Below are 20,949 nucleotides of genomic sequence, written 5' to 3'. Positions count from 1 at the left end.
ATTAAGATCGCCGCCACTGAAGTTCCCGCAGCCGCTGCCGCCGCCGCCGCCGCCGCTACCGCTGCTGAGGCGAGTCCCGCCCCGAGCCGGGGGGCTGGGCGTGCGCGGGGCGGGGCGGGGCGTGCGCGGGGCGGGGCTGGGCGTGCGCGGGGCGGGGCGTGCGTGGGGTGGAGGGGGTCTAGGGAGGGGCGGGGCCTCGGGCGGGCAGCCGGGGGAGGCCCGGGAGGGGCGGGGCTGCTGGAGGGGGCGGGGCCACTGGGAGCGGGGCAGGGACTGCAGAGAGACCCAGCGACGGGCGGGGCGCGGCCTAGCGGGGGCGGGGCCTGGGAGGGGCGCTCCTGCGTCGGCGGGGCTGCTCCTCGGCCGCCCTCCCTTCGGTCAGCGGCCGCCCCGCCCCGCCCCTCCCCGCGCAGAGACAGCGCACTGTCTCCGCCCTCCGCACTCCTGTGACGTCACGGCCCGGCAGCGACCGTCCTCCTTAAAGGGGCCGCGTGCTGACCCGAGCGCTGCCTGAGCAGAGGGGCTCCTAGGGGGTGGTCCTATGGCCCGCGCCTGACCCACGGAAGTGGAAGGCGGTGTCCCGGGACATTTAATTAACTCTCACACAGACCGCGTGGGCCCCCACCCAAGGTGGGGTTCAGAGGGGCGTGGAGGCCTGGGCGGGACAGAGGCGCAGGAGGGGAGGTGGGCGGGGGTCTCGGGGCAAGGGGACGCGAGGCGCGGGCTGGGGACGCGGCTCTCGGGACGGGGGGCGTGGTCGGGGCGGGGGCCGCGGGAGCCGGGGTCTCAGGGCGGGGTCGCGGGCCTCGGGACGAGGGTCTCGCAAGTGGGGCTCGGGGTCCCAGGTGGATCTCAGAACTGTTATCAGTGAAGCGTTTTCAGGCAAAGGCTGTCAACAGGCGCCTGGCCGCGCAGCACGCCTCTGAGCCCCGGTCCCCTGCCCAGGCCAGCGCCGAGAGCTGTGCCCGCGTGGCTGGGACGGGGTGGCCAGAGCCAGGACCAGCGTCCGCCAGGCTGGCCTTCAGCAGCTGTGCGCTCTGTTAACCTGCAGGGTCGGTAGGGACAGCGGGCAGCTGGGCCCTTGCCAAGGAAGGCATCCCCTCTGTAGTTAATCAGGGGATCCTGCTTACAGCGACCACTTAGCCTCTCCACCAAAGCCCATTTGACTTAGAAACCACCGTCTAATTCATTCAGCAGGGGTGATCATGCCCACCCAGAATTGGTAAGGTGAAGCCCCAGCCTCCAGTGTGTCTGAACGTGGAGATGGCATCTACAGGGAGGTAATTCAGGTGGTAGGAGGCCATAAGGGTGTGTCCCTTTCCCAATAGAATCAGTGTCTTTATAAGAAGAGACCCAGAGCACATGCTGTCCCCCACACACCCTCCCACTCCCAACAGAAATCAAAGAAGAGGTCATTTGAATGGACAGAAGGTGGCCGTGGACAAGCCAGGAAGAGAGCACTTTCACCAGAAACCAGACCCTGTGGGAACTTGATCTCAGACTGTGGGTGTCCAGAACTGCGAGAAATAAATTTCTGTTGTTTAAGACACCTATTGTGTGCGTTCTGTGGCAGCCCAACCAATACAGCATCTCTTGTTGACCTTTTTGCAAAATCAGCACTTGCTAAGGACAGCCTTCATAGAGAGCAAATGAGGTATCACCAACGCCCGGGACCTGCTTCCTGAGAAGTAGCATGGCCTCCTGCCCTGCCCTCGGCTGTGTCTCCCCTCACACCTCTGCACTCCCTGGCCGAGGAAGCTCACCTGCACAAGCATGAGCTTGTTTACTCTGAGACTGTGCCTGAATTAGAGAACACCCAGCCCCGTGCCCCACCCTCGCCCAGCACCCACCCTCCTGGCTTCCCCGTTTGACCCCTCCCGCCGTCTCCAAGCCGCCGACAGGCCTTCCCATCCGGTGGATGTGCTGGCCCTTCACCTTCACGAAGAAGGATTTGCAGCCCAGCAGCATGTGCCCCTTCTCTGCCCAGCCACCCCCTGCAATGTCATGCCATCAGCTCACAAGCATGCTGCAGTGTCTCAGATCCTATGAGGTCCCCCATGTCCTATGCCCCTCCTTACCCTTCCATCTCTGCTCTGTTTACTGCAAACCTTCTCCTACAAGTGACCAGTCTGCCTCAATTGCCAACAGGCCACTCTTCCAGGCCCTCAACTGCTGCTTGTGCCCACACCCCAGTGGGGCCATCCTCACCGTTAGCACTGGCTTCCGAATTCAGCAGCCAGTCCCCACCCCTGGCTTCCACCCACCTGACTTACCCTCCAGAAACAGGGTCCGCCCTGGTGACCATGACATTTGCGATCTTGGTCCTCCCTCTGGCTGCCCGTCCCCTCAGCCTCTTTTGCTTGCTCCTCCTGATGCTCCCCCAGGCTCAGTCCTGGTTCCTCCTTCCTTTGTGCACACACTCCCTGCCAATCTCCTCAGACTTTTTCCAGGTGCCTGCAGCTGCACTGGGAAGGGCTATTTCAAGGCCAGCAGACGGCAACAGATTCCACAGTCACTCCTTCCTTCGGAGGCTCACACTCCAAAGTGCCCACTCGCTGATGCATGGAGCCCACGACCCCCTCAGGCCCTTGGCAGCCTTGTTTGACTCTGTGCCCCAGAGGCGACTTCGCTGGCTTTCTCTGGCCCATCCGGCCTCTCAGATGCTCCTTCCTCCTTCAGACTCCCCCCACCTGACCCACCCACCCAGTGCCGTGCACACCATCACACCAGCTTTCCTTTCCCCTCTGCCGTGGGCTCCGCCTCCCTGCCACTCCGGCGCAGCCAGCCACAGAGAGGTAACAAATATGTGAATCAGAGCCACATCAGAGCCACCGCCGTGCCTGGATCCAGGGCTACCTGACTTTCAAAGAGATACTGATCCCTACACCTCCCCTAAGTTAAAAGCCACATTCATAAAATCATGGGTAAAAAGGGGGCTTACTGTTCCTCACATGCCCTTTTTTGCCTTTGGAACATTGTCCCATGTCTGGGTGTTTCCTTTGCCAAAAGAGTAATACCGTTTTTTAAGTTTTGCGACTTATTATAAGTTTTGCAAAGCCCACTTACCCAGCTTCAGGAGAGGCCTGGCCCCCTGGCATCTGGGTCTGCATCTGCCCCTGCAGTGAGCAGGGCAGGGGAGGGGAGGTAGAGGCCGCCTGAGGCATGACACTGATTCTTCCGTAGAAGCCGGCGGGCTCCGACCCAGCCTGCTTGGCCAGATGTTCTCAGGGCTCCCAGACAGAGTTTGGCCAAGTCTTTTGTTAAACAACAATATGCTGTCAGCTGCTGTTTTTAAAAGAACAGCATGTTAGCCACTGAGACCATATCATGACTTCATTTAAGACAGGAACTGATTTATTTATGGATTCGTATCATCCGATGGTTGAGAGGTTCGCAACTGGGATTCCTTATCCACAAGCATGCTTAGAAGTCCTCCTTCGGCCGCTAGATGGATAGATGCACGGCACTCTGTGGTTGCAGAGTGTGTTTCAATCATGTGGTCATCCACTTTCAACACTCCTGCCCGGGGTGTGGGGAGGGGTCACCCTTAGTCAGTTGTATACAGCACACTGGGTCCAAGGTCTCACTCAGGCTGATTCTGTGCATAGAGCCCGGCCGGACCCACAGTGAAGGAATCCAGGGCTCCGTCCTCTTGCTGAGGGGCCGGACTCAGTTGCTTTAGCCAGAGGCATATTTGCCGTTAGTAAGTCAACGGCAGCTTGTTACTTCACACTCATCTGGGAAAGGGAGGTTTCTGTCCTTCTGAATTATTTGGATTCTTTCTTCATCAGTCAGCTCTCTCCAGTAACAGCGATCACTTTGCAGGCACCCATTGTGTGTGAGGTGCTTCACAATTGTTATTTCTAGTCCGCATGAGCAGTCATATGAGGTTTGTATCTGTTTTATAGATAAGAAAACCGAGCTTCGGGAGTAAAAAGCTGGCCAGCTCCACACAGCCAGCCCGGGCAGAGCCAGGACGCCAAGCCGCCGCGATCCTCAACAGCACGTGCGGCCTTACCCTCCGTCCACGCGCTCGTTCCTTTACTCATCACTTATCCATTCGGTGAGTCTTTACTGGGCGCCCTCCCTGTGCTGTGCACCACCCCAGACGCCAGGGAAGAGGTGCTAACCGTGCCCAGGAAGCTGAGATCGCAGCGGGAGAACCGGCCGGAAATGCACACGGGGCCACTGTAATGAGGCGGCACCGTGCCCGCTTACCGAAAGCCTCCTTATGAAAGCCGCACGCTCATCATAGAATATCTGAAGTCTGTGGACTTGCACCGAGTGTGGTTAGGAGCCACAACGGCTCATGGTTTCACAGCAAACAAACCACGCACTGTGACTCCTTTGACGGGACCTCTGTTAAGTACCGTTTACACTTTGCTCCTCACCCAGCTGATCAGGCCATACACACGGTCCTGGCTCCTCTGTTTAAAACCCAGCACCCTAAGGTAAGTGCTTTCTGACAGGACTGAAAACTCTCCCTGGAGGCTTTTAATGCCTGAGTCGCAGACGCCTGACAGACACATCGTGTTGCGAGGTCAGGTTGTTTCCATTTCTGCACATCAATCCAGTGCGTTCAGAAAAGGCATTCGACAAAATCTAGCAACTTTTTGTGATTAAAAACTCTTGGCAAACTAAAAATAAAGGGGACTTCCTAAATCTCATAAGTGCATCTGTGAAAAATGTGTACAAACACCGTATGAGCACTGACAGACACCGCTTGTTGCCTGAGTTTCAGGACAAGGCAAGGGTATCCACTCTCACTCCTATCCAACATTGAACTAAAGATCTATCTGTGCAACAAAGTAAGAAAAAGAAAGAAAATGCATACAGATTGGAAAGGAAGAGGTAAAACTCCCTTTGGCTTCAGGCAACATGATCATTGACATAGAAAATCCTAAGGAATCTACAAAAAACACTACCAAATAAATGAATTTACCAAGGTCATGGAATGCAAGTCAATATTCAGAAATCAATTATATTGCTGGATATTAGAAATGAGCATTGGAAAACAAAACTTTAGATCATTTCCATTTACAAGAGCCCCCAAATTAAATGTTTATGAATAACTATAACAAAGGATGAGAAGACCTCTATGATGAAAACCGCAGAACATGGAGGATTGAAGCTAGAGGAGATCGTGGAAATGGGGAGACGTGCTGTGTTCGTGGGCTGAAAGATTCAGTGATGTTACGATGTCAGTTCTCTTCAATTGAGATTTAGATTTAACGCAATCCCACTCTTTTCAGCTGGCTTCGGTTTTTTGTTTTAGAAATTGACAGGTTCATTCTAAAATATATTTGGAAATGCAAAGTACCTGAACAGCCAAAAGAGTTTTGAAAAAGAAGAACAAAGCTGGGTCCTCACCCTGCCTGATCTCAAGACTTACAAAGCTATCGTAATCGAGGCGGGTGTTTTGTTGGTATAAGGATGGGCCTGAGGATCAGAGGAACAGAACGGAGAACCCAAAAGCAGACCCACAGTCATGTGGTCCAGTGGTTTAGACAAAGATGCCGATTCGATGGGACAGAACTGTCTTGTCAACGAACAGTGCTGAGGTCAACCGGAACAAAGCAAACCCTGACTGACCCTTACACACACACACAACACCAGAGTTAACAAAAGACGGATCACAGACCCGCACGCAAAAGCTAAAGCGATGATACTTCCAGAGAGTATTGGAGCAGGCACAGGTTTCTCAGAGAGGAGGACACCAAAAGCACTACCCACAAATGCCAAAAAAAAGGGGGGGGGGTAAGTTGCACTTCATCAAAATTTAAAAGCTACGTTTTTTTGGCTCCAGAGTCCCTCCCGAGGATGGAGCGCATATGAGGATACCATGCGGCAATAGGAAGAGCATGGCTCGGTCTCAGAAACTCCACGGTGAGCAAAAGCCAGACACAGAGTGTGTGCCCCCCGATTGCACGCATTCGACGTTGCGCCCCACAGTAACAGGAGCAGGCTGGCGGCCGCCCCCCACGGGCAGGGGAGGACCGAGTGCAAGGGAGCCAGAGGGTGGGTGCGATTTGGCGGGAAATACTCCCCTCTTGATTGTGGAGGAGTTACGTGGTGCATACATTTGTCAAAACTCATGGAATGGCCCGTTCAACACAAATGGATTTCACTGGACAAAAGTGGCACCTCGAGGCTGACCTTCTGAGCCTGGAAAGGAAGTGAATGAATGGTAATGTTTATGGACATCTATTTCTCACACGTGACGACACAAACCCCAAATCCTCTAAACCCACATAAAACCCAAATCCTCTAAAATCAGAAAGTTGGTTTTAAACTCGTTTGTGGGCATAACCTGAACTAAAGTAAGACAAATTAGGGTCCTTGCGTGCTGGCTTATTATGAAAATCCTTGTGTGTTGTTTCTGAAACATCGAAACATGTGGATACAGGATTCTCTCCCAGGACCTGCTGTCTGTGACCCATCATACGCAGAAGATGCAGCCTATCGTCTTCCTAAAAATCTAGGGGGAAAATTCTGAATTCTGAATTCTATCTGGTCCCAAGGGTTTCAGGTAAGAGATTGCGGAGCTTTAATTGGAACAATACGTGGGAAAACAGACCACATTCAGATCTGCATGTTTAATTCCTTAGAAAAGGCACTGTGAGCATCACATATCTCAAAACCTAATAGCAAGAGGCTGCATGACACGCTTCCTCTTCCTCAGAACCTGCAGAGCTGTCTGCCCCTGGGTCCTGGGGCCGTGAGTGGCCTGCTGCAGGCTTTCCATCCTAACCTACCCAGGGAGGGAGCCAGGGAGGGACACGGGGGGCACCTGCTGGGAAGAGGTCTGGGCCCCGGGAAACAGGACCCCTGCTCCAAAGAGCATCAAACACCCTCTCCCAGACAGAGTGGGGTGGTGGCAACTTGTGGCTTAGGTCTCGTCCCCCCTGCTCCACCCAATGAAACATAATCCTCCATGGAAGTGAGTCTCTGATCAGGAGGATTGGGCATATTATCACTATACGTGTCACCATCCTTGACCAAGAGGATGCCTAGCTCTTGGAGAGAAAGCCCGAATCCACGGGTGGGACCCAGCGTGCAGGACTTCACATTCTGCTCCATAGACCTTCAATTTCTCCTGTTGGATTTGTTCTTAATCAGCTCCATAAGACGAATGGCACCCATCATTTTTCCCAGCAGGGTTGAGCTATCCAGCCTGGGCCTTGCAATCTGGACGCCACACAAGCGCTGGCCAATCCCCACACTTCCTTGTGGCCCTACCAGGGAGTGAGCTTCTCGCGGCTGTTTTCACTCCACTGGACTTTGGAGGAGATTAAAGAGTGGTTGTTGGTCTCCCTGGGCACAGTCCCCGTTGCTGCTACAAGTGAGATGCATGTGTGAGCATGCAAGGCCTGCTTTTCTGGGAGGGCAGTTATCTCCTCTCCTTTGGCAGAAACAGGGCATTGACATGGCCAAGTTCTCCACATAAAATTACGCAGGCAGAAAATGTTGCCACGTCCTGGGATTTGGGCAAGCAAGTGCCCACCAGATGACCTTGGGGCCAGCCCTTTGTGCCACAAGGACAGTTTCCAGAATCACCAAGAGTCCCCAAGAGAACTAAAGCAAAGTCAGGAAAATTATACAAGCAGAGTCTGTCTCTGAGTTAAAGTCTTTTAAAGCAGTCGAGGCTTCCGACGTGGTGTCAGTTCATTCTGAGCATAAAGCCGGAGGGCCAGGACCTTCTCCTGCGGATACACGTTTGGAGGAACACCAACTCTTGCTCCGAGAACCAGCATCGCGATCTTGGCCGTCCAGTCTCCACGTCTCCGGGTCCTCAACTCAGCTGTAACTTCTGCTTTGTAATTTTGTATTTATGAAATCAGCCTTGTAAAGATTCATGACTATCGTCCATTTTTCGAATCTTCCGGAGACCAAACGTGTCCCGACAGTATTTTAAAGAACCGCCCCCACCCCACGTGAGTATCTAAGGCCTTAGTCAACGGCATTTGTGAGTGCGGGTCTCTTTCCCCTTTCCTCTGAGCTCCACGTAGAGCAGATCCTGCCGCTCGATGCGTTGGCGCACCCAGAACGTGAGGCTCACTGGCCCGCGGGAACCCAAGCAGCCGGGAGTGGACGGACAGAGAGGCGAGCAACACAGGAATAAATGATTTCACTAAGTTGAAGTAATGTTTATGTCATCGTGAGCAGTGGCCTGTTCGAAATCAAGCCTCGCTCCTGACACACACATAGCACATTTCTGGTAAAACTGATTTTCCAGTGCTTTTGTTTGCTGACAACCACATGTTTGCTTTGGTGGATCCTCATCGACAACGTCCTGTCAGCAGTGTTGTGCCTCCGTCTTAAAGGAAAGTGGCAGAAGCCCCAGAGTGCTGTGGTCCGTGGCCTCTGACGGCCAAGTGCTCCAGGTGCTGTACACAGTCCTACAGCGCAGGACTGAGCGTCAGGCACCGGCTCTGATGTGGGTTCTCTTCCTGGTGAGAGCAGTTCCCACAACAGCTTGGGGTGAACGGGAAGCAGGCCCCAAGGCTAGGACGCCTCCCTGGGACCGGTCCCTTGCGGACCTGGACTCCAGGGCTGAGGGTGGTGGGAGGCCGCTGCGGAGGGGGGCAGGGAGAGGCAAGGCCCAGCTAGCCAGGGAGGCGTGGGGAGGCAGGGGTAGCGAGACGCTTGGTGGGCCTCCCTCCCTGCAGAGTGGGAAATCGGAGCTGGGAGGGGTTCAGGGCCGCGTGGAGGCTGCCGGACCCTCGGAGCGGCGCAGCGGCAGGGTCCATCCGTGATGGGAGGCAGAGTCCTGCGCGGACTCGGGGAGCAGATGTGCCCTCACACCAGCAGCCCGCTCCTGGCAACGTCCAGGCAGAGCCCCCGGAACATCAAATCAAAGAGGGAAATGCTGTTGGCGCTTGAAACAGTCCGTCTGTGAAGGGAGCGCCTCTCCGCCCGGCTTCTCATCGTGTTTAACAAGGGAGGTGTCCTGTGTTCAGGCTCAAGTCCCTCTGACGGTATTTTTGAGCTAGCTTTTCTGAGTTTGAAAAAGGGAAAAGGAAAACAAAGAGCTGATCGCTACACCCTCTGGAATCGTTTTTCATACGTTGGAGGACAATCATCAATTCGCTACTCGGGCCCCATCTGCTCGTGGCTGAATTATCCTGGCCTCGTCCTGGTATGGGTCATCCTGCAGGGTAATCCGGAACGCCAGACCTCACCCTTATTACACACACACTGTGTTTCCAAATCTCTTTCTATTTACAATATTTATTTATTTCTAGCCAGTAATACCTTATGAAACAGGTTCGCTCATGAAAAGAGTATTGACTTCGGTATAATTACAATTAACGCAGCTAGAAATACCTCCTCACTCGTTTACGTGAGCTGCTTTAATTCACCATTTGTGTGTAACCAAGGATAATTCGAGTCTAATGAGAAAAATTAGGAAAAACCAAATATTTCATTTTCCAATTATATTTATTTATGGTTTTTTTGCTTCCTCAATTAAACAGAAATATATCATTAGTAATATTAAGAGAATTCTGATATTATATGATACATTCTTTTATCTGGTAGGAATTATTTATTACCCTTTCAATTATAAAATTAAAATACATTAGTCTCAAAACAGGCCTTTCTACTAATGTAAAGATTCTTGTATGTCCTTCAGTGCAATTTACTTTTTTTCAAAAAATGTCATACATACTTCTCAAGTGTATTTCTGGGTATTTTAGTCTTTTGTCCTGTCGTTAGGACTACGACTGGCTTCTTCCACACATTTCAAACTACCATAGTTTGTACACAGACATGCAACTTAATCTAAATGTGCATTTGACATTTAAAAACTATTACTTCTGGTTTTCTCTCTATAATAAATTCCTAGACATTCTCTCGATTTTTCAGGCAGGCAATCACATTAACAGGTTTGATATTAAGGTATTCATTCGATTCAAAGCTAAGTTTAGATGCACCCGGAAATGAAAAACGTAGGACAGATTTTTTTTTTTCCAAACCACAAATAGATTGAATTAAACTATTTGGTTTTTGAAATATGAGTCAAGTAAAATATTTACTTTATGACACGTCCTATCATAATTTTTTAAATGCAGTACCTTTTTTTTAAAGATTTTATTTGTTTATTTGAGAGAGAGAGAGAGACAGCGCGCGCACAGGCGGGGGAGGGGCAGGGGCAGAGGGAGAAGCAGGTTTCCCGCCGGGCAGGGATCCCGATGCGGGACTCGATCCCAGGACCCTGGGATCATGACCTGAGCCAAAGGCAGACGCTTCACTGACTGAGCCACCCAGGCGCCCCATAAATGAAGTACCTTGCAGGGTAAACCATTTCAAGCATCCATGACAGGAAGGGCCGCCCGGCAGGCGCGCCAGGCCCTGCGGACAGAGGCTCTGCCCATGAAGCCAATGCCCCGCGGCACGGCTGTCTTTCACTTTTGCTTTACTCCGATCGCAGATCCCTCCTGCCAGTGCTCGCGGAGGCTGACAGGAGTCGTTGGCCTGAAATCAGCTGCAGAATGGCAGGTGGTTCCCTGCCCACTCAGCAGCCGGCACCTCAGCCTTCGACCTTAAACCAATTCTGGATCAATTAATGCGGCAGTTGCCTCAAAGGCTGCTGTCTTCTAGCCAAAGCCCAGGAAACATCAGACAGGAGTCCCTGGAATTTCAGGAAGTAAGAACCAATGCCCCCACCCCGGCATGGACCGGCTTCTCTCTGCGGTCCCTCTCGGGGCTGCACTGCTGGACCGACCCCGGAGAAGGCACACTTCCCCTGCTCCCCACCTGGGTTCCCTGTCCCCCCCCCCGCCTCCACCTGGACACGGTGGCCAGCAGTGCCTTGGCAAGGACACGGGAGAGGGGGCCACCCCGGAAGGCAGACGACACGGATGCGGCCTGGGGCTGGATTGGGGTGCAGTGGGGTCTCCCCAGAGCGCAGAGACAGGACCTGCAGGAACACTCCTAACACACGCACAGTTCAGAGATAGCGCGTGCTCCCGGTCCAGGTAAACCACTGTTTCTTCGGCAAGACTTTCTTCCCCGGTCTCCTCATCAAAGCTGCCGAGCGCAGACAGCGGTTCCGTGCCAGCTCCCTCCTCTCTCAGGGCACGTCCGAGCCGCTGTCCTCCGGGGAAGGGGGCATAGTGGGGCCACAGACACACACGGGGCTCTACTCTCCTGCCCACCCAGGACAGAGGGACATGGACCTGGGCTCTTGCCCGAGTGCTCCCTCCTTCAGAGTTCACTGGGCTCCTCTGGGGGATGCAGCATGGATGCCCGGCCAACTCCGGGACACCCACCTCCTTTCCTTGCGGGTTTCCTGAACAGCGTCCTGGAGGTGAGGGCCCACTCCCTGTCTGTGGCAGGCAGGCATGCTCACCGCACACTTCCCCTCCGGGCCAGCCAGACTCCCCTTTCCCGGAGACCCCTCTCCCCTCATCTTCTACTCCCACGGGCACCGAGCTCATTGTTTGACAGGGCTGTGCAGGGTCCGAGGGGCTTTGCTGCGCAGGCCAGGGGGTGGGGCGAGAGGGAGCCACTTCCACCAGCTTCCCCACGTGCAGAGGGAGCCCTGACGAGGCCAGGCCATCTGCAAAGACAGCAAAGCAGGAGCTGAAGGGACAGATGGACAGAGACAGACCAACAGAGCCTGAGAACGCTGGAGGCAGAAAAAGAGGGAGACTGAGGCCCAGGGGCCCTGATGGCATCTGAGCCCTGCCTGGGGCCCCCTAGCCCCGGGGTTCCAGAGCTGGCCTCACTCGGGACCTGCCGCACCCTGCCAACGGCGCAAGCCAGAAGCGGGGCTGCGATGTGCTGTCCTGTCCTGCCTCGGACGACGCAGCCCAGACCCTCAGACCGTGGGGCTCCTTGTGCCAGCCGGGAGCACGGGGACAAGTGACCGTACGACTCCGGGGTTCCTCGTGGTGAACGACATCAGCCTGGAAGGGGGCCGGGGGCAGTGGCCGCCGGAGGAGATGCCAAGCAAGTCTTGGGCCAGAGGTAAAGGACGTCCTGAAGTCCTCACAAGACCAGAAACAAAACCTTCACAAGAATCGAATTTGAGCCGAGGGAGGGGACCTGCTTCGTGGGCGAGCCACACATGGACCATCACTGCTGGGAATGTCAGCTCAGGCCCTGCGAGGGGTCCCCCGGCTGTGGGCAGGCAGCAGGGCCGGGAGCATGACCAGTCCTGCAGGGCGAGGGGAGGGGACAGCCTGGCCAGAGCCTGGGGACGGCCTGTGCAGGCCATGGTCCCACAGCCCAGGGCAGGAGGGGTGGGAAGACATGACCCAGCTGTCCCTAGCAAATAGACGTCCGCAGGCAAGCCCGAGCTTAGCCTCTGGGCCAGAGCAGAGGGGAAAGGGTGGACAGGGCTGGGATAGATGAAGAGTGAGCATCATTCCCACCCCCAAGATCCTTGTTGTTTTCCTAAGATTGAGCAGGGAGGGGATGCCCACCTTCCCCAGGCTCACGCCACACCTCACAGGATGAGGTGGACCCCGGGGTCATCAGGCTCTGCAGGGGGTGGGCAGGTGGCCAGGCCGCACCCTTGCTGGGGAGGCCCCTCCCTTCCCCCCAAGGGGTCACCGGCGTTAGCAGCCCCTAGGTGGTGGCTTTTCTTGCAGAATCAGTGGAGGGGCTTCTTCTCTCAGCCCACAAGAAACAATGACGAATTTACTCTAAGAACAATTTCAGTATACTCATCCCCTGCAGACCAAATAGAGTCGGGACATTGCCCTAGAATTGGCCTAGGAGCGTGCCCAGGACATGGGCTCTGGGATGGCCTGTCCCTAGGACTCGGCTCCTGGCAGCCCCACCAGCCCCTAACCCTGCTCCGGCTCAGGCAGGAGCATGGAAACTTTCCTCAACTTTCCTGCTCTCCTGGCGGAAACTGGCTCCCAGGCCAGGCTATTTCTGCTGGGATCCTGCTTCTCCTGGCCAGTGGGGCCACCCCCTCCTACTGTGATCCAGGTTTGCATGGCACTGCCCTCTCCACGGGGCTACCCGGTGATGCTCTGACGTCCTGGTTCTTGGAGTCCCTCTTGGCAGCCCCAAGCCCCATCAACATGTGCTTCAGAGTCACAGGAGGGACCTTCCAGAGCTCCTGGTCGGTATGGTCTTTCTCTCCTTCCTGGCAGGCCCAGGCTCAGCCCAGCAGCGGCGGTCCTGGGGCCTCAGGGTCCTGCAGCCAACTGTGTTCTCAAGAGCCAGGGAGTACGGCGGGCAGAGGACGGGCGGAGGTGAGGCTCTCGGGATTGGCCACTGGCCATGCCGTGGGGCTCAGAGAGACCAGGCTCAGCAGATGACCTGGAAGGACGGGGCTGCGGTCAGCCCCAGAGCCGCAGAGTGGGGAGGGGAGGAAGAGGAAGTGGACTGGGGGAGGGGCTGAGGAGTGTTCTGGCACAGACCATGGCCTCTTGCCTCCAGACGTCATCCTCGGGGGTGTGGGCCCCAGGGCAGGAGGAGGACAAGGAGGGAGGGAGGCCAGGCCCCGGACCCCAGGGCCTCGTGAGCCACCAGCCTGCAGACACCCGACCCCCCGGGGAGACTCTCAGCCCCGTGCGGTTGAGGCATGACGGCATCTGGTCAGGTGTGCACAGGGCCTCGTGAGTGCCCCCGCCCCCATGCCCTTAGCCGGCCAGAGTGCACTCAGACTGAGTCCACCTGCTCTAAACTAGCTTTGGGTGTCACTGCTTCCAGGCAGCCCGGGGAGTCTCCTTGGTGCCGTCCGGGCACTACGGTGACCAGCATGGTCAGGGGCTCGTGCTCACCATGGCCCCGGGGAAGCAGCTCACCTCTTGCCCGCACCTTCCCATACTGGCCAGATTTGGGGCGGCCTGAGGGGCACCAGGGAACTCTGCCGGGCTCCACCCTGAAGCCCAGATGCAGTCTTGTCCACTTTCCAGTAGACAGGAAGACCACGCTGGCCCGGGACACCACCCTCAGGAAAGTGAGCACTGGCGGTGGCGGGGGACATGGAAGACTCCGGGGGCAGCCTGGCTCTCCCCTTTCGGGCGTGTCTTGGAGGTGTGGCAGCCCCTCGGAGAGGCTGCTCACAGGGGCGGCGGTCCGGGCCTGATGGCGGGGAGCACAGGGCTCCAGGCGTCTCCCTCAGCTCTGTCGTGACCTTGGGCAAACCACCGTACTTCCCAGCCTAGGTCTCCCCATCGGTGGAGGGATGCACAGCAGTAGGGTCGGCCCCCAGGGCTGAGTGAGGACAACAGCAAGCAGAGAAGGACCACAGCCAGTGCCTGGACCCGGGGCACCAGGGTCTGTGGGTTCAGCCCCCAGTCTGGGTTTACAGCTATGCAGGGTCGTGAGGGGAACCGGCCTGGCTCCCACACAGCCCTCCAGACCATGCACAGGAAAGCGATTTCATGGAACCAGCCTGCTAGTCACCTGACTTTCAAAACATGAGCTTTGCAACTCAAAGTTACATAAAGAGGAGAAGCGCTTTCTGGCTGAGCGTCCTCCTGACGGCCCCCCACACGCCTGCCTGTGCAGAGCCAACCGTCTCTAGCCTCAGGAAAGGCAAACCAGAGAGGCCCCGCTCCAGGCTATTTTAAGCACAGACTTAAAAAGTAAAAGCAGCTGTAAAGTGAAAAGTTTTAGGAACATTTCCATTTCCTGGAGTGATGGAACGGAGAGCCCGGGCCCCAGGCAGCACGATCCTCCGCTGGCAGAGGTGACGCGTCCAGGCCTCCACCAGCCAGACCCCGGCTCTGGGTATGGCGCGTCCTGGCCTTGGGCAGGCAGCCCGGTCTGGCGGTCTGGCGGGGCCCTGTAAGTGCAGAGTTTCGGTGATTCACTGGGGCGAGGGTGCTGGGCAAAGGCCGAGGTGGGCGTGGCTGCGGGGATGCAGCTTAGAGCAGAGGACGCCCCACCCTGACCCTCCCACAGCCAGCCCTGCCGTGGGCCCCCAGCTTCCCCCACAGCGGCCTCTAGGGCCCAGGCCAGAGTCCTCCTCGGTCCGGGGGACCCTCCTGGCATTCCTCTGTTGCCCAAGGTGCCTGTCCGGAGGCCCCAGATTCCGGAGCAGATGGGAAACCGCGCCCCCTCGGGGCTGAACGCTCCCCAGCTCTCAACAGCCCCTGCCCAAAAGGCCGAGCCAACAAGCAGCCCTGGGCTGGGGGCTCCACCTGAAGACTGAGCTGGGACTCCCAAAATACCACCCCTGACAACAGGGCCACAATACAGACGGAGGTTTCTTTCAGTTCCAGTGACGAGGAGCAGGGGACCCTCTGGAGTGCCTACCAGCTGCCACCATCCAAGGCGCCCGCACAAAGTGCGTCTAGGCCCCCGGAAGGGGGATTGCCCACATGTCCAGGCTGCCATTGGGGGTCTGCAGGACCAGGGGGTCCTACACCAAAGTGCCCACCTGCCTTGGGGCCTACTGTTACCTCTGGACTGGGCCCACCCCGTCCCCTCAGTCCGAGGCCGGGGAGACCCAGCAGAGTGGTCATGGAAGTGGCCCTCACCTCCTGGTCTGCGTCCTCAGTTTCCCTCTCCCTCTGTGTGCCCCTCACCCCAATCTGCAGGGTCCACTGGCGGGCCTGGCCATGTCCGGTGTCAACAGGGCTGCACACCTGCTCACAGACCACAGTGCTCAGGGTAGGGCCCCTCCCCAGCAGGAGTGTCCAAATGTGGGCCAGTGCTGAGGGTCCTGTCTCTGGGGTCTGAAGGGCTCTTGCACCTAGTGGTGCTCACAAAGGGATGCCTAACAGGTGGGAACCCACCCAAGGGGGCAGCTTGGGGTCCTTGAAGGCCTCTTTCCCTACTGGTCCCCTGCTTCTGGGGACCATGTGGTCAAGCGGCGAACGCTATCTAGGGGGCCCCTCGGCGTGCAGGGGACGGTTCTGCAGGGAGAAGGGTGCTGACGAGCCAGGACCCGAGAGGCTGGGGCTGTAAGGCCTGGCTCACACCGTGCTGCAGACCCGAGCCGCCGGGACACCGGTCGGTCACGGGTGACCACAAGTCCGCTTACAGCTGCCCACACACAGGGCTGCTTGTGCAGCCCCATGCAAATGTGCCCTCCACCTGCCCTCGAAGTAGGTCACTAACAGGGCTGGATTTCCCAAGAAGCCAAGGGAAAGGCAGGAATTCTGCACCACCCTCCCAGGTGTCCTGCTCCAAATCCCGAGTCCTGGGCCCCTTGGACTCGCCGCCCTGGCTGGAGCCTGGCCTGCAGCTGAGGCACGGGGAATGGGCACGGCCCCTTCACTGGGGCCCGCGGACTCGGCTCACAGGGAAGGTGACCCTGAAAGAGACGCCACCCCACGTGGGCTGCCCGGCATCCGGACCGAGTGAAGCCAGCATTCCAGGCTGATTGACACCCTCTTCATGCTGGAGCCCAGGTCGGGACAGTTGCCGCCTGGGCCCACCTTGCAGGGGACACAGATGTGCACAGGTGAGCTGGCTGAGCACCTGCTTCAGCACAGAGGGATCGCCTGCCCCAGAGGGCGTGTAGGTGGGAGTCAGGAGTGAGGAGGGCTGGGCCGGTAAGTGGGAAGGGGGCTCAGGCCTACTTGCCCACACTGCCCTAATGAGAAAATAAAAAGCCAACATTTGATTTGGGGGATGAGAGACAAAAGAGGCATTTCTGCAGCCCAGGCCTGGCCTCCACACACTCACGACCTAGGCAGGTGGTGGCAGCGGAGAGAAGACGTGGGGCTGCCGGCCAGGGGGCGTCCTCCACGCGCCCTCTGCACGACAGCATGGTCAGCAGCAGCGTCCACTCGCTGGCCACCCCCTGCCCTGTGCTGGGGGGAGGTGCGGGCTGTCCCTACCCTGCTGCCCAGGCCTGCATGGAGCTGAGCATGGGCGCCGGGGCCTCCAGGGACAAGGGAGAGTGGGTGGCTGGGCTCCCCTAGAATTGTGGGGGGAGGGGCTCTGCGCAGCGGCCTGGGGAGCAGTAAGGACACAGACAAGATAAGGCCATTCGCTGGGGGGTCGCGGACTGAACTTCTTCCTCCCAGTGCTTGGCTCATTTCTAGAAATCCCACTTTTGGATCAGAGCCTGTGCTCCCGGCCCTCCCTCCCCCTGCTCCTTCATCCCTTTCCTTCCTCCTCCTTCTTCTCCCCTCCTCCCTCCTTCCCTCCCCCTTCCCAAGCCTGGGAACCTCACTTCCCTCCTCTCGCTGGAGGGGGACCAGCCCCCTCGATGGGGGTAGGTGCTGGGATTCCGCAGGAGATGGACCAGCCGCCCACGAACCAGTGAGTGCTGTGTGTGTCTCCCCAGGAAAGGGCCCAGGTCCTGGGAGCAGACAATGTCCAGGCCCCTGTGGGCACTCTGGGTCGGGGTGGGACAGAGGGTTGCTTGGGCAAAAAGCCTGCTCCCCAAAAGACTCAAAAAGCCAACAGTCAGGCCCAAGACAGGGTCAGTCCGGGGCTGGAGTCAGGGGACCCAAGTGGGAAGGGAGAATCCAGCCCTGTTAGTGACCTACTTCGAGGGCAGGTGGAGGGCACATTCGCATGGGGCTGCACAAGCAGCCCTGTGTGTGGGCAGCTGTAAGCGGACTTGTGGTCACCCGTGACCGACCGGTGTCCCGGCGGCTCAGGTCTGCAGCACGGTGTGAGCCAGGCCTTACAGCCCCAGCCTCTCGGGTCCTGGCTCGTCAGCACCCTTCTCCCTGCAGAACCGTCCCCTGCGCGCCGAGGGGCCCCCTAGATAGCGTTCGCTGCTTGACCACATGGCTCCACGTTCTTCCCCAGGCGCCCAGCCCCGGGAAGTGGGCGCTCAGGATCGCGGTCACGGAGACCTCACGAGGGCTCTGCGTTCCCCGAGGCAGACAGGTTGGGCCTGGCTTGTGGCCTTTCAGGAGGAAAAGTCTCATCTTTGCCATGAGGTCTAGGAGAAAAGCATGGAAATGGGTTTCTTCTGGCCCGGGAGGGAGGGGCATCTGGAGAGGCCCCATTGTGGGGTCAGGGGTGAGCACGTGAACCTCCCAGGCCTGGCTGGCCTCGCTCTCGCCTCTGGAAACCCCTCAGGTCCCAGCCTCAGCTGTGAAGTTATCGGGTGATCGCGGTCCTCGGAGGGGCGGGGGCGCCGGCGCTTTGGGCTGAGCCCCATGGGCGCCAACATGACACGGTCTGTGCTCCCCAGAAGCTGTGCCTCTCTGGGTATCACGGAACATCCATGGCCTAAGTGCCATTTGGCTCCCCGACTTGGGCACCATCCTTGTTAGTGTTTGGTAGGTCACAGCAGGCCCCCCCTCCCCCAGCCCAGGGACATTCCTGCACTGAGTGCTCTGGGGAAGTTCCTGTTTCCCTAGGGGCTTCCTGAGGAGCCTGGGCTGGGCCCCCCGCCTCTTGGATCTCACTGTGTTTCTGTCCAGAAAGGGAGTGGGCGGCTGTGCCCCAGGATGTCCGGCTCACGTTCTCTGAGTGCAGTGAGCTACTCCTGATACGCCGGCGCTTTCTCGCCCCACTGCTGTGTGGGTGCAGCTTTGGCACCAGAAGGGACCCCACAGAGGTGGGAAGGGCACCAGCAGCTCTGTGATGAGGCTGGCGTCCAGCCCTTGGGGCAGGCTGTCCTCCGAGTGGTCTCTGGCATTGGAGGTCACTGGGGTCGGAGGCCGTGGCTGGAGACAGTGCTGGCTGAGTCTGAAGTCCTGGATCAGCGTGGGGGCAGGGGCTTGGAGTGGGTGGAGGAACCTGCATGCATGCCCTTGGGTCAGTCTCCTGTGTGGGGGCAGGGGGTTAACTGGAGGGTTTCCAAGGGAGGGGCTCTTTGCTGGGGTCTGGCTCCCACAGAGCAGCATCCAGGGGCCACCTGCTTCTTCACCAGCAGAATGACCATCCCGAGGGCCATGACGTTATGTGAACGGCTCAAGGTAACCTGGAGAGGTGCTGGCCTGATGGCTGTTTTTCCCGTGGAAACAGACCACAGACCGGGGTATCCGGGGGACCCCGGCACCTGAGGTGGCTCAAGCTCCCACAGGCTCTGAGGCTGTGACTTCTCTCCTTGGGAAACCAAAACGACCTCTGGGGACAGGTACAGGGCCAGCTTCCCGGGGTGTGGGCTGGACAGTCCCACAGGACGCTGGGTTTCAAGGGGCCCCTACTTATCCTGAAACTCTGAATCATTTTCCAACCAGGGGTCACGTTTGCATTTGACCCCCACATCCACAGTTTCTTCAGGAAGCACTCTGGCCTTTATGAAGGGCCAGGAGCTGCTGTGGGGGCCTCAGTGGGGTGCCCAGGAGAGGGGTGTCTGGGTGGGAATAAGGCAGGAGGGGACTCCAACCCCTGGCCCAGGGAGGGCTTCAGCGTCCAGGGTTGGGGGACCAGGCAGCCCTACCGCCCCGGCCATGTCCTTTGCTTTTCCAGGGGCTCTGAGAGGGGAGCCCCCCCCAGGAGGGGCTCTGTCCCAGCCTAATAATAACTCCCAGCCTGGCTCCAGCGGCCAGCTATTTTTAGAGCCCCTAACCCAGCCCCCATGTGACTCAGCAAGACCTCAAGCCGGGATGAGAAAGTCGCGGGGTGGCCCACGGCCAGGGTGCTCCAGGCAGCCAGGTGGGCGTGGGCAGCGGGAGCCCAGAAGCAGGCCAGGCAGAGGAGCCCTCCCCCTCTGGCCTCCTGGGAGCCTCAGGCCCTCCGCCTGCCGGCTCCTCCCCCAAGCCGAGCATGGAAAATCTGATGTCAGAATTCCAGTGTTGGCAAAGAATGTGGCTGACCTTCACCTCCTGGAGAGCCGTGAGGCCCAAGGGGCTAGGCCTGGGTCCCCCCCCAGGTGTCCCTAAGCACCCTGGGACTACGGCCCCCTTCCCCTCTCTGACCCCCCCAATGTGGCCCTGGCCCCCAGCTCTGGGGGTCTCACCCTGGCACTGAGCACCTGAAGGCACCCCCCAGTGTGTCCCAGGCTGGCGCTGCCCCCAGCAGCCAGGTTCATCAGGGTGGCTGGCCGGGCCGTTTGTTACTAGAAGTTTCTGGAGCAGGTCAGCCAGGCTGAGTGCAGGGGGCGTGGCGAGTCCGCAGCCCGGCTCCATGCACTGCCCCGCCTGGCAGGGCTGAGGACCCGATCCTGTCCACTCCTTCAAGAAGTGTCTGCAGGATGTGGGGAGGGCCGTGGGATCAGCAGGAGAGCTGCGTACATGCATGTGAGCATGCTCACGTGTTATGGTGTGTGAGCGCACGCCCACGTGTGTACATGTATGCACGTGTGTGCGCTGTGTTATGGTGTGCATGCAAGTGCACGCGTACGTGTGAACACACACACGCGTGCTCATGTGCTGCTGTGCGTGTGAGTGCGGCCCACGTGTGCGCGTGTACGTGTGTGGCACATGTGTTCACATGTACACAAACGTGTGCGCACATGCGTATGTGGGAACTTTACTTGGAAGCACGCTGAATGTCTGCAGCACCTTCTGGTCTCGTGGAAGCACCCTGACAGATGTCCCCACTGGGCTGCCCGGCCCCTTCCCACCGAGCACGAGCTGTGCCCCCAGCTGAGGGAGAGGAAGGAGGCAAGGGCGTGGCTCCGCGGGACCCCGGTCTCTGTGGTGGGCAGGGATTCCTGTGCACTGGGGGTCCCCTGTAGAATCGGGGAGACCGAACTGAGGGGTACGTGGAGCTGGGGGCTGTGCGTGGACTTGCTGAGGATCCCAGCCGGAAAGGGCAGGTCTTAGGAGCCCTGCCCCCCCCCCTTTCCTGGCAGGTCCCACGGCTTCGGGCCGGCCCTCACCTTGGCAAACACAGATGCAGACAGCAGGGAAGGGCGGCAGCCTAGGGTGCCCGGCTTCCCACGCCCTGCGGGTCCGGCTCGTGCCCAATCACATCCGCTTGGTCTTCCCGGGCACCACCAAGTGTCCTCTTGCCGTCTAGCTGTGGGCTGTCCGTTGCCATTTATTTCCCAGAATGTGGGGATTCGGAAGAGCGGCTTTGCTGGGGTTCACCTTGGACTCACAGCCTTCGGATCGGCGGCTGTTTGTTTTCTCTGCTTCGAGCGTCAGGACGCTGCTCTATTTAGAGAAGACG

The 20,949-nt window shown here is 58.1% G+C and overlaps 1 protein-coding gene across 1 annotated transcript in view; it reads right to left on the bottom strand.

Annotated features, from left to right (window-relative positions):
- Window positions 1-1,968, bottom strand: part of INPP5A (inositol polyphosphate-5-phosphatase A) — a 172,563-nt gene extending 170,595 nt beyond the window's left edge. The window contains exon 1 of the mRNA XM_044916232.1: window positions 1,904-1,968. Within this exon, the coding sequence (XP_044772167.1) occupies window positions 1,904-1,968 (65 nt within the window). The remainder of the gene's footprint in view (window positions 1-1,903) is intronic.
- Window positions 1,969-20,949: the final 18,981 nt, after the last annotated feature.

Source organism: Neomonachus schauinslandi, chromosome 6 (assembly GCF_002201575.2).
Source record: "Neomonachus schauinslandi chromosome 6, ASM220157v2, whole genome shotgun sequence".
Classification (NCBI taxonomy): domain Eukaryota; kingdom Metazoa; phylum Chordata; class Mammalia; order Carnivora; family Phocidae; genus Neomonachus; species Neomonachus schauinslandi.
The sequence above is the reverse complement of the archived record's forward strand: the minus strand, read 5'-3'. Positions and strand labels throughout refer to the sequence as shown.